General features: G+C 44.8%; 1 protein-coding gene across 1 annotated transcript; it reads right to left on the reverse strand.

Annotated features, from left to right (window-relative positions):
• Positions 1-1,633: 1,633 nt before the first annotated feature.
• Positions 1,634-10,180, reverse strand: OTUD6B (OTU deubiquitinase 6B). The gene is made up of 7 exons (XM_083517398.1): positions 10,020-10,180; positions 6,244-6,398; positions 4,921-5,013; positions 4,112-4,424; positions 3,087-3,148; positions 2,343-2,449; positions 1,634-1,951 (listed from the first exon to the last, which is right to left on the reverse strand). Exons 1-7 carry the CDS (start codon positions 10,129-10,131, stop codon positions 1,867-1,869), a joined length of 927 nt encoding a protein of 308 aa, XP_083373524.1. The 5' UTR covers positions 10,132-10,180; the 3' UTR covers positions 1,634-1,866.
• Positions 10,181-13,495: the final 3,315 nt, after the last annotated feature.

Genomic DNA, 13,495 nt, shown 5'->3' on the forward strand with positions numbered 1-13,495 from the left:
TATCTTATGTGGATTTAGTGGAAGACAACAGCAGATCCATGTTTCTCTACAGTAAATTCCAACTTCTCATTTGCAAGTATTTTAAACAGCTATATTTAATTCCAACTACTATTGTGAGGGACGCGGGTGGCGCTGTGGGTAAAACCTCAGCGCCTAGGGCTTGCTGATCGCATGGTCGGCAGTTCAAATCCCCGTGGCGGGGTGCGCTCCCGTCGTTCGGTCCCATTGCCTGCCAACCTAGCAGTTCGAAAGCACCTCCAGGTGCAAGTAGATAAATAGGGACCGCTTACCAGCGGTAAGGTAAACCGCGTTCCGTGTGTGCTGTGCTGTGCTGGCTCGCCAGATGCAGCTTGTCACGCTGGCCACGTGACCTGGAAGTGTCTGCGGACAGTGCTGGCTCCCGGCCTATAGAGTGAGATGAGCGCACAACCCTAGAGTCTGGCAAGACTGGCCCAAACGGGCAGGGGTACCTTTGCCTTTACTTTACCTTTACTATTGTGACAGCCCTGAAGACAAAGAAAAACTTTCTCTTAACGGTACATATATGAAATATTAAAAATGCAACTGAGTGATGCTAAGTGCTTTAAATATTCAAGTATCTTTTATTGTTCTGTATAGAAGTTTAATTATTTGCAGGGATGCTTTATAACTGGCAGCTGCATCTGAAGCGCTCCCTGTAAGTAGCAGTTTTTAATTGAAGATGCTACTTCAAAGATTTGGGCTTTTCTATCTTACAAGTGTAGGGCTGATTTAGGCATGTGATGGCTCTCTGTCTGACATAGCTCATATGAAGGTACTGCTTGTGTGAATTAGTATCTCTATATGGCAAGCATTTGGTTCTACCTATTCTTGAAATATGACAGCATTTGACCTGCTACTGCTCTGGGAATCAGGACAGCCATATGCATGTTTTAAATAATACGTGGAGGGTCACTTCACAACCAAGTTTGGAAAGAATGCCATGCACTCCAGAGGTGATTGTGTAGGGGTTCTGTTTGAATTGGAAACCAGGACCAGCAACAAAATTCATTTTTATTCCATATTGCCTTTACTGCAACTGCGGAAAGTAGTAGCCATCCTATTAAAGAACAAATCAAACTTGTTCTTCAAAAAGTCTATGTAAAAGAGGAAGGGGTATAGCTTGATAGTAGAACACGTTGTTTGACTGGAAAAAGGTATGAGATTCAGTCTCTAGGTAGGGCTGGAAGAGTCCTGTCTGAAACCTGAAAGGCCACTGCCAGTCAGTGTGGACAAATGAACTAGGTAGACTAATGGTCTGACTCAATATTATAGGGCTGTTTCTTATAACCAGGAATGTGTTACTGAGCCTCTGAGGCATTTATGTCTGGATGTGCAACCCCATTTAAGCTGGGCAGGGAGGTTCTCTGAAGATTTCAGCAAGAGGTGTTTTTTTAAAGTCACAACAATGGTTAAAAGATATTTGACCTAAAGAAGCATCATGCAGCCATCTCATAGTATCACCAAGCATTTTAGCAATTGCACATTGTTAAATATCCCCATCATGTTTTAGTTGCAATTATTGAATGACTGCTGTTTATAATAGTTGAAGGGTTGTATAGCTGTGGTGCATATACCATTGTTTTTGCTACTAAAGGAGAGGATTGAATGCAAGTGGGGGAGAATCTGTAATACACAATTTATTAGTTACATTGCAAACACCTTGGGGAATATTTTGTTTAAAACATGATTTAAATTAGAATTAACAGTTCATACAACAAATCTGATATATATCCCCAAACCCTCATTGCCTTGTAAAAAAACTCGAGCAGAATTTTAAAACCTATCCAAAGATAAGCAGCATAAAGTGCAAAGATGCACTTATCATATCTTCTGTTGAATCCTGTACTAGCTTTCGTTTTCTGTAGGTGTGTCCGTTAGAGGTTTTACAGAATTATAATGTTCTCCTAATCCATATGCATGTCTCATATACCTAGAAGCAAAAACAACAGGTGTTATAGCAATTACAAAGATGTCTTTCAAACGAACAGAATGCATGCACACATAGATGCATCCAATGGTTTTATTTCCAGTGGTGTTGCTCAGCTGATGGTAAGCCTTCCAACAGCAGAACAGAGAAGAAAACCATTTTCAGCTATCGTCTCTCTCTCCCCGCTCTCCCCTCTGAAATCTGCTCCAGATGGCTAGTTGACCCTTCCCCATGATGCTACTATGACTGTTTACCCATAATATGTCTCACTGAATTCAATGGTCTTACTCCAAGGTACCCTTAAATACATAATTCAACCAATGTTTTCAGTCACTTATATACTTCTTCAAACACAGAACTCCTCTGAGCCCCAGTGTTTAAAGTATCTACTTACACAAGTATTAGTGGTTTTCTCCTGTATTCCTCACCGACAACTATAGGTGGTGAATCCATTTGTACAACTTCAATCGGCGTTTGCAAGATGTGCGATAGAGCCCTTAGCTGCAAGGCACAATTAGATTTTTTTAAAAAAAAAAATGTATGAGATTTGTAGCTATCTTTGTAGCACACAGCATTAAGCGGCTTACAACAAAATGTAAGCAGTTTTTTTAAAAAGCAAGTGTTCTGATCAGTTCTTTGAACAACATAATTTTGCTCCAAAACCTATACTGTTTTAGACATTTATATTTAAAAAATCATCACTGCAAGTATGATTTTTCCCTTTTTATTATCTTAATAAAATTAGGTTACTAATTCATATTGACCTGACAGTGGTCTCAGTATGCTAGACAGATACAATCAGCATAGCATGTGGTATGAATGTAAACCTTTTACAAAGTAGAACTGTTCTTCTACCATATAAACAGAACAGAAATGCTCTGGATTATCTCTGCAGTAAGAATTACCTAAACCTGAAGCCATTTCTTTATTGTAAAAGTAGGGTGGGGAAAACTGTTACTGGACTCCCATCTTTCCTGACCGCTGGCCATGCTGACTGGGACAGACAGGAGTTGAGAAAAACAATGGAAGGGTCACGGGATTCCCAGCCTCTCTTGAAGATTTGGGAATATTCTAAAGACTCAAAACGAACAAGCGTTGGCATTTAAGATATTAGGAAAGAGCAGGGCATGATACTTACTTCCAACTGGCCACCCCAGGCAGCTGTGTTTGCTATATCATGGCAGTATTTTTCAAATTCCTCTGGAGGGAGAAAGTGCAGCATTTTTAATCTGAATGTTGGAAAACAGAGCAAGCCCAAAAAGGAAAGCTTACGTTGGCAATTAAAGTATGCAGAAGAACATAACTTTGCATAGTAATACACAAGGCAAAGAGGAAACAGGCTGAAGGCAAAGATGTCGCCCTGTCAGATAAAAGCAAAGAAACGAGCAAAGGACCAAGCAGTGTTCTGTGAAATGACAAAGTCAATAAATATTATAAAAAGTATGGACAGATTTGCCAAAAACACGTTTACTGTAATAGTTTGTGCTTCTCCTAGATTGCACAGAGGTTCTGCTTTGGGATGTTTCCCTTGGTTAGACAGAGACAGTTTAGTGGGGGAAAGCTTTAACAAATAAAGCTTTAATCTAATGCAGAGTTTTAAGCATGCTTAAGTCCATTGGTTTCAATGGGCTTAAGCAAGCTTAACCCTGTACTGGATTTAGGTCACAGTCATTAAGATATTATTAACGTCTCAGCCCCTCTGATGTGCTTAGAGCCACAAGTCAGGTATGGGACCCTTTGGCCCTCCAGAAGTTGCTGAATTTCAACCCCCATCATCCCTGGCCATTGGCTATGCTTGTTGGGGCTGATGGAAGCTGTAGTTCATCAACAACTGGAGGGTGAAAAGTTCCCCTCTCCTGCCATAGGTAGTAATAGTAAGCAATGTCTTTACATCTTGTTGCAATTGGTCCATTCCACTCACATGCACACACACAAGTTTGCCGTCCAGTACATATTTACCTAAAGGAAACATGCAATAAACACAGAAAGACTAACATCTGAGCAGCATAAGTAAGATTTGGTTGCAGCTGTTGGGGTCCTTACAGTTTAATTAAATCTGTGCCACTGATACGTGGTAAACTGACTTGGTACCAAATTTCTCTGTAACAGCTGACACTACTCAAGACAGAAATATGCACACAGTGGCAGAAGCAGTTTACTTACCATGACTGTACAGATCTCCTGTATTTGGATTAGTTAGAAATGGTAGGAAGTCATCCACGTGACTTTTCATGTACTCTGCAGTTTGACTTCTAAGCGTTGCCACAGTCCAGGAGTTTTGTTGCTCCTTGAGCTGATCTTCAATAGCTCTGTACATGCAGTGGCCATCAGATGGGATCTGCTTAATTTCTAATTGCCTCGTGGCTAAATTATGGGCGAGTTTTTGACTTTCCAGGTGCCTAGCTCCTGTTAAATTTTCTATCTCTGCTTCCGCGATTCTTTCTTCTCTTTCTTTTTCCATGGCTGCTTTTTTATCCTGTGGTTTGAAAACAGTAAAATGCACGGGGACGTCACATTTGTCCATATCATGAACTAATATCATATGCTTATTAAAAGGGGTCTCAGTTGCCAATGATTCACATCTCAGTTCTACTAACAGAACGGTGCAAAAAGCAAAGCAATAAAGTTGCACAAGTTAAGGGGAGTACTGAAACTTATTCAGAGATTTCAGTTATATCGTTTGCCTTTCAGAAAGGTCACCGTGAGCATTTCTTGGAATCCAGTTCCAAAGATGGGGTTAGTTAGCTGTAGCCAATTGTGGGCATACATGAAAGAGGCTTGAAGGACCAGAAGAGACTTAACGGGATAACATGCAATGAGATGAAGGGGTCTCTAACCCCTCTCTACCTGATCTGTGCTGGTGACTGCTCCCAGAGCCACCCTGGGGACACCAGATCTCTCACAGAAGCACCTGGGTCTGCATGTTGCTCACTGTCTAATCAAGACAATCTTCACATCCGTAAGAACCTTACCCGCCTCTTCTGTGCTTTTGTTATTCTAGGAGGCTGAATCTGTTCCATGTCCTCAAGCTCCAGTCTTGCAATATTTATAACTGCAGCATCTTCCTAAATGACAAATGAGAATTGTGTAAAATGTGTAGTGACTAGTTTCTTGAACTTGCCGCTCTAATTTTCAGGGTAAGTTATAGCGCATGCATCTGGAGTTTCAGTTCCTTAACAATTCATACCATTCATACCAGTTTCTCACCCAACCTATTTAATACTCATTCTCTGGTGGCCCCAACAAGCAAGTTATGTACCACACCAGAAGTATCACTCAGACTCCAAACTAAGGCTTAAGACATTAAGGATGGTGCAAACCAAGAGTTGTTAGCCTGCACAATATGTGGTTCCTGTCTCATACTGTAGGCTAGATAAGCTGCAGGAAGAGGGATTATGCAGAAAACCGGTACAAATTGCATGAAGTCTCAGTGTTGTGCAAGTCTGGTATAGGAAGAATAGTCACCTTCCATTCCAACATCCCAAGGTACTAATGCAAGGTACTACTACCCCATGCCATGTGAACCCCTGACATCATATGTGACATCAGAGGAAGGGCAGGCAAAGAAACAGCTGCTGAGGAACAATCTGGAGCTTAAAGGGCACTCCCAAATGCTCCTTGGTAAGTAGGGCTTATTGACAGCAAACTTATTTGACAGCCAGTGGGGCTTGCTATTGACACTGATCAGCTGATTTGGAGTTACCGCCTGACATAATGATGCCAGATGATTGACAGGTGGGCAGCCTTGTCCACTGTCAAAGTTGGCCTGCTAAGGATGAGAGAGGTGAGGATCCAGCCTGCTGGCTAGGTTACGTTCTCCCTGTCTGCTGTTATCAGTCAAATTATAGCAGTCCACATCCTTCCCCAACCTACAAAGAGAGCTAATCGGTATCCCAGTTACTATGGAAAGCAAGTTAGACATCCGCTGTCATTTGATGACACCAGCAAGCAAAATCGATTTGCCTTGGGAACTAGAATGTGCAACACCAGCATTTGCCAGCAAATAACCAACAAACATTTACTGAGCATATGATGGCGCTTCGCAGAAGTAACCCAACTCATCTACTTTTATACAGTGCAGCTTCCAAGAATCAGATATGTTTTTAGCGATCATTCACTCACTGTGCATTTAAGGCAAAATAAAATTTATCATGGCCAAAATGAAAAAACAAAAATGGTGTCACAGCATTGAAACTCAATTCCTTAGCAAGTTAGAAATAAGCAATGTTCAAAGGTAGTTTCAGTGGATATTATTCCAACAGAGCTTTGAAAATGGAGTGCCCCTCAACACGTACTTTATTCTCTTCAGTTAGTGTCTCCTTTAGCTTCTTAAGTTCCCCCTTGTGTTTCTGTTCCAGCTCAGCCTCTAGTTTGGCAACTTCATCAGACAGCTGTTTTCTTCTCTTTTTGTCATTCTTTGGAACGGCATTTTTCATTCCTTGGATTTTGGCTGCAGAAGCACAAATCAGTGAGACAACTGGTGAGTGCCTAGCAATTATGCATGTCACTGTTCATAATTGGAAAGCTGGCCATCATTAAGTTTAACATTACTACACTGCAGGTGTGACATAATAGGCCGTATCCAAAGCACTCATTCCATGTGTGCAACAGAACTCCCTCTTCTCTCCCTGTGTGTGCCTGACACCCTCCCAAATCTGCTCCAGAGAGTTGGGAGAACCCGCAGAACAAAGTTAGGGGCACACAAGAGAAGTTCTGCTGCACAGCTAGAAGTCCTTGCACTTGAACAGGGGAAAAAATGCATTTAACGTCTTTCAATATATATGCCTGCCTAATGTAACTGCACTGTAAACCCATATTGCAGAAAGTATCTATTTCGGGGGGGGGGGGGGACTTGCCTCTGTCACATAACTATTAACTACAATGCTTATTGTGCATGAACCTTAAACGTAATAGGGAGCAAAACCACTGCCTTCCGAACACACTCAAAAGGTGAAACCAGTCTGGAATGCTGGAATGAAATCCAATGAACTGTTTGGAACTATGAAAGGACAGGCCGGTTTTTTAAAAAAACAAACTAGATAAAATCTGGTCTTGCTTAATATTATTTATTAGTTGCTTTTTACAAAAAAATTCTCAAAGTACACAAATGCACATGTTAAATTCTATGCTCCGAAACATGTACAACTGAAACATGTACCTTGGTTGATGAACGCCTTGCGGCTCGAACGTTTTGGCTCCCGATTGCCACAAACCTGGAAGTGAGTGTTCCAGTTTGCGAACGTTCTTTGGAACCCAAACGTCTGGCGTGGCTTCTATGGTTTCCGATTGAGCGCAGGAAGCTCCTGCAGCCAATCGGAAGCCGCCCCTTGGTTTTCAAACATTTTCAGAAGTCGAATGGACTTCCAGAACGGATTCCGTTCCTCAACAGCGTACAACTGTATATGTGTGTATATATAGGTATGTATTTAATCTGGATGATGTGTTCAGACTACCCAGTGAAGTAAAACAGTGATGGGGAACCTGTGGCCCTGCAGGTGTTTCATACTGGCTGGGGCTGCTGGAAAGGTGCAGTTCAGCTTCACCTTGATTGTCACAGTTTCCCTATCCCTGGAGCAAAGAATATTCACAATTGCTAATAGTCCTAGCAAACATAACAAAACCTACAATGCACAATGCTCCTTCCGGTACCACAAAGCTAAGTAAGAGAGCTGTGACAATGCAGGAAGAGACAAGAAGCCACAGCCTGGACTCCTTCCAGCCTGGTTTTAGGCTTCTCACATAACCTCAGCAGCACCAGCACTGCTGCCGCTCCCCCAATTTTGAGGTCCACTGCAGAAAGTGCTCTGAACACATCTGTGGAATTGCTAATGCGTCATGAATGCTAATCGAGGCTCCACAGCAAAAAACTGTTTGTGGGCTTTGGAAACTGGCACCCCATCTCGTGGACTGTGGTGCAATGTCAACAAGCAGCATGTGATCCAGTAATGGGGTCAGCGTCTGAACAAGGGAACATGATTCCCTCCTTGTCTCCTGTGCTGCAAGCTGGACTTGCTCCAGATTCCATAGCCACTGCCATGCCAAGATTTGCAATATGATTTTGCAAATGTAAGGCACCAGCAGCACCTCATATCACATCTTCAGTAGCAGCTGAACTTGCCCCCCAATAACAAATCCAGCTTTCCATACACACTGCCCAGGCTTGTGCTCCGGAGAGGTCACTTCGACGCAGCCGTTTGGCTTCACCCCTGGAGGCGCATTCCGTTGTCTCCCAAGACAGACGGATGACAACAATTTCCTGTCTGCTGGTCATGCAGGCTGGGAGTTGGAGTACAATAAAAACTGGGCGACACCAGGTTCAGAAAGCACATACCTATGCTACAGACCTGAGGCTGCAAGCCTATACAACACTTACCAGGGAGTGAGGACTCCTACTGAACCGAATTGGACTTATTTCTTAGGAGACACAAATAGGATTGTGCTGCAAGAGGCTTGTGCCTCCTTAAAAGATGAAACATACCGTATTTTTCGCTCTATAAGACGCACCAGACCACAAGACGTACCTAGTTTTTGGAGGAGGAAAACAAGAAGAAAACATTCTGAATCTGAGAAGCCAGAACAGCAAGAGGGATCGCTGCGCAGTAAAAGCAGCAATCCCTCTTGCTGTTCTGGCTTCTGGGATAGCTGTGCAGCCTGCATTTGCTCCATAAGACGCACACACATTTCTCCTTAGTTTTTAGGAGGGAAAAAGTGAGTTTTATAGAGCAAAAAATACGGTACTTCTCTTCTAGCACATTAAAGTTCATGAACAAGAGCCCATTTCATCCTAGGAAACAGGATCTAACCTACAAAAGTCCATGTGCTATAACACATCTCATATCCTTTTTCTGTTTTATATTTAAGGTGTCATATTTGCAGGGCCACATTATCAGAAGATCAGCATCACTGGGCACCTGCAGATACCCACATCCTTGCAGGGGGGTCAGCTAGCAACCCTGCTTGGTCCTCAGCAACTCCTGTCTGGCGGCGCTCACCACATGAGCAGTGGCAAGAGTGAGGAGGTGGGGCGAGATCTAGCCCTTGCCTTGGCCTTTCCTTCTGGGTGAGCCATCAGCTCCAGAGGGAGGAGGCCCACCCAACCAAGGAAGGCATCTTACCCAAAGCTTCCCCCCTTCCAGGGTCAAAACTAGTTCTAGGAGTGGACCAGAGAACCCGTGTTATATGGGGCAGCTGCATACATTTACTTTGCCAGATACACTGACCCTGTTAGGTCTTGAAGGTGCCACAAGCCTTTCTCCTGCTTCTATTCATTCATTTAATAAAATTTATATACCGCTTGATTGTAATGTTTAAAAAACCGCAAAGCGGTTTACAAGGAGACAAAACAATGAAATATAGAAAAAATTGCAATGTGCAAAACTTAAAAAAGAAAGCAGATTAAGGTTCCCGCAAGTTCCTAAGCTTCCAGGTGGGCTTGCCCTAACAAAAATAACAGAATCAGAGTTGGAGGGCACCCCAGGGATCATCTAGTCCCGTGGTTCCCAATGTGGGGCACACTCCCCACAAGGGGTCGATTTGATTTTTAAGGGGGTCAATTTGAGAATGAGTTATTAACAGTGAAAGGCCTTTTAGGCTTCCTCCACATGAATAGGAGTTCACTTTTTGAATAATAAGAATTGTATGTCACGGGAGGGTGGGGTGTCATCAGGATTTTAGAGCTGCTTAGGTGGGGCATGGCCAAAAAAGGTTGGGAACCACTGATCTAGTCTAACCACCTGCAATGCAGGAATCTCAGGGCATCTTGCCTTACGGATGGCCATCCAACCTCTGCTTAGAAACCTCCCAGGAAGTTTTCAGCAGGCGCCGAAAAGCAGGTACCGAGACGGCGCCCGCCCGGTATCAAGTGGCGGGGAGTTCCAAAGTGTAGGCGCTGCATATGCAGCCCGTTAAGTGAAACTCGCCCACCCACAAACCCTCGTTTCCTGGCTCCCTAGCAACCCTGCTCCCGCCCCCACCGAGCGCGCCTTTCATGGGGGTCCCTCCCTCAGCAGCGCCTGCCTGCCCGCCTTCCCTGCTCTTCCCTCGGTCCCTCTGCCCCAGGCGGCTCCCTCACCTTGCAGCTCGCGCTTCTCCTTGCGCTGCCGCCGGGCCAGCAGCTCCAGGCCGCCGCCCCCCGCCGCCTCTTCCGCAGCGGCCGGCTCTTCTCCTTCCCCGGGCCCGTCCATGGCAGCCCGCCGTGACTCCTTCGCCCGGGCTGCTCTCGGCCACGGCTGGCCCCGCCCCGCTTGCCGCGAGGCCCCGCCCCCAGGCGTGGAGAAAGGAGCGGAAGGGACTCGGCGCACGCGCCCCAGGCGCCATCGCCGCGAGAGACCATAGACTCCTGGCGGCGGAGGACTGCGCAGCCGTGTGACTGTGGAGCTAGGAAAAGTGAAGAGTGATCGCTGCGATGACTTTTTCAGGATTTCCGCCTCTAGCTGTGACGGCGGCGGCGGCAGCAGCAGAAACACATTTGCTGATTTGTTTATCTTAGTGAGAATTTACTTCCCGTCAGGTGGATAAAAACATTACACAATATTTAGGAGACATCTGAAGTTCGTGGAAGTTTTTAGTGTCTGATATTTTATTATATTTTTTTATATTTTGCTGGAGTGGCTGGGCAAATCCAGCCAGATGAGCGGGGTTAAAAACAATAAAATTATTATTATTATTATTATTATTATTAATCGGAGTTTCCCCTCATGTGGTTGGAAGTGCTGCCCCAATCACGACCTCAAAAGCTTTTCTATGGGCATCAGCCACTTCCGCCTTGTGGGAGATGTAGGGAGAAAAAGGCGTCCAAAGTCAACTCGGAAGCTAAAACTATACAGTATCTACCCTTTTCCTATCTCTATGGGGAGGGAGGGAGAAACATGGGAAAGAACCGAGGGAGGGAATGCATTTCCATTGAGGAAGCGCGCCACCCAGTGGCCCTTTGCAATATCGCACCTCTAATTGGCTTGGCCTTCGCTGATGGTTCTTTTCAATTTCGGCCTTGTCTCTAAATTCTTCTGATACTCTTAAAGGTGTGGTCCTTGCGGCAGGCAAAGATGGGACACTTGTGGCCTTCCAGAGGTTGCTGGCTGGGGCTGATGCGAGCTGGAGTCCAATAACATCTAGAAGGGCCATACATCCCTGCGGTAGACTCTGAAACTCTAGTCTGCCCCCCAAAAAGTTTTAGAGGAACAGCAATGGGAACAGCAATTGGGACGCGGGTGGCACTGTGGGTTAAACCACAGAGCCTAGGACTTGCCGATCAGAAGGTCGGCGGTTCGAATCCCTGTGACGGGGTGAGCTCCCGTTGCTCAGTCCCAGCTCCTGCCAACCTAGAAGTTTGAAAGCACATCAAAGTGCAAGTAGATAAATAGGTACCGCTCCGGCAGGAAGGTAAACGGCGTTTCTGTGCGCTGCTCTGGTTCGCCAGAAGTGGCTTAGTCATGCTGGCCACACGGAAGCTGTACACCGGCTCCCTCGGCCAATAAAGCGAGAATGGGGACAGGGCAAGTCGGGGAAATAAAAACAGAACATGTTAGGGTATATATTAAGAATGGCTGGGGAAACCCAGCCAGATAGGTGGGGTATATTATTATCATCATCATCATCATCATCATTATCAATCTTTATTACGGTCCAGAGACCCAACAAATCGTTACAAAGCAATGCACATCATCATCATCATTATTATTATTATTATTATTATTATTATTATTATTATTTAAGTAGAGCATTGGGGCCAAAGTCCATGTAACCTGCTGGCCATGGGAGCTTTTGGGCTGAGGTTGGCTGAATGGTGCAGAGAACTGATTGGGCGGAGAATGGGAGATTGGCAGAAATGTCTCCCTGAGCCTCTGTAAATTCAAATGGTTTATGGAAGGATGTGTGTGGTACAGCAAAGAGCGTGGCTTGGAGATTTGGGGGGAAATGTAAAAAAAAAAGTTGGTTAGCATTTCACCTGGTAGCGCTAAGCCCTGGTTGCCCTAATGGTCCAGCATCCACTGACATAAATCAGGGACTAGGAGAAATAAAGAGTTTAAACAATGCAACAAACTAAAACACTACAGTTCAACAATGGCAATTGTTTTTAGTCACGCTTCAAATCAAATGTATCCTCTCAGTTAACAATGTATACTAAGAACTGGGCGGGAGGGTGGGGAGTGTCATTCACAAAAAACCCTAACTCTGTGCATTCTGTCCATAACTATAATTTCACCCCTCCCCTGACATGAAGTTTGAGAAACATTAAGGCTTTGTAGCTTGTTGCTTGCAATGGACCAGATTTCGCTGACCCTAGTATGGCATGAGGGGATCCACAAATCACAAGAAACAAATGATCTTAGTGTATCATATAGGGAACAGCAAGAAATTTGAGCATGATGAGGGGATACATAGATCAACTTTCGTGTTTGAAGACAACTGGTTTTTTGTGGGAGGTGCTTAGGGGTAGCTGTGATACACTGGCATGCGGAAAGCTATGGCAGTAGAAAAAAAATAGGTTATGCTACGAGTTTTTCACACTTCACATTTCTAATGAGAACACTCTTAAGCCTTGGGATTGAGACTCCTTGCCTTGTTCTAAAAATAAAATGAATAAAAATAGCAGAAGGATTATAAAAGAAACGACAGAGGCGCCGTATGGAATAGATAATGGGAGTGAAACAGCATTGCAAGAGCTCAAGTTTCAAGATAAGAACTGGAGAAGGCTCCCCTTTGTGTAAGTGAAGACATTGTCACCATAATAACAGCTGTCACTTTCATCTGCCATAGTAAAAGGCATTGTGTTTCAGCAGCATGTCGACTTTGTAACGCCATAATCTTTCATATAATGCAAAGCTTTTGACAATGTTAAATATTGCATTAATTTAGAAGAAACGCTCAGGCATAAGTTCTACACATCTTTGCGATCTGCTGATAGGTCAAATGCTCTGTTGTTGCTGATGTAAACAGGAGGACAGCAAAAATGTTGAAGTGTATTGCAATGAGGAACAGAACCAAGTGTTGGGCACCAGGGGTCTTGAACCAGGGGACTCAGGGAGAGGGACCCAGGTGCTGTGCTTCCGGCACCACCAGGGCAGCTTTCAGTGGGAGGGAGCTTGCAGCCTGATCTGTGCTGTGCTGCAACACCACCCCTTTCATGGCTGGAGATAGCATTACAGCTTGCGGGACAAGGCGTTGGGCTCCCCATACCCCAACCCATACAAATAAAAGACCAATAAGACTGGTTTGGGGTCGAAACAGGCCACAACTTTATAGAATACAGATGAAAGAGGTTTGGCTTGGGCATGGGGCATTCTAAATACTTCTGGCCCACTCGCCGGAAGTGACGCGTGGTCAATCCAGGCGGGGGTTCCTAAGACTTACATCCAATAGGGTGACCTCTGCAGGGACCGCTGCTTGGGGGAGTGCCTTCAGCCCTGCCCTCCCCCCAGCGCAGGCAGACATGGCCACTCCCCCCAGATCCCTTTAATGCAGCTTTTCTCAACCTGTGGGTGCCCAGATGTTGTTGAACTACAACTCCCATCACCCCTAGCTAGCAAGGCCAGAGCTCAGGGATGA

Source organism: Podarcis liolepis, assembly GCF_965112155.1.
Source record: "Podarcis liolepis genome assembly, chromosome: 8".
In the NCBI taxonomy this organism is placed as follows: Eukaryota; Metazoa; Chordata; class Lepidosauria; order Squamata; family Lacertidae; genus Podarcis; species Podarcis liolepis.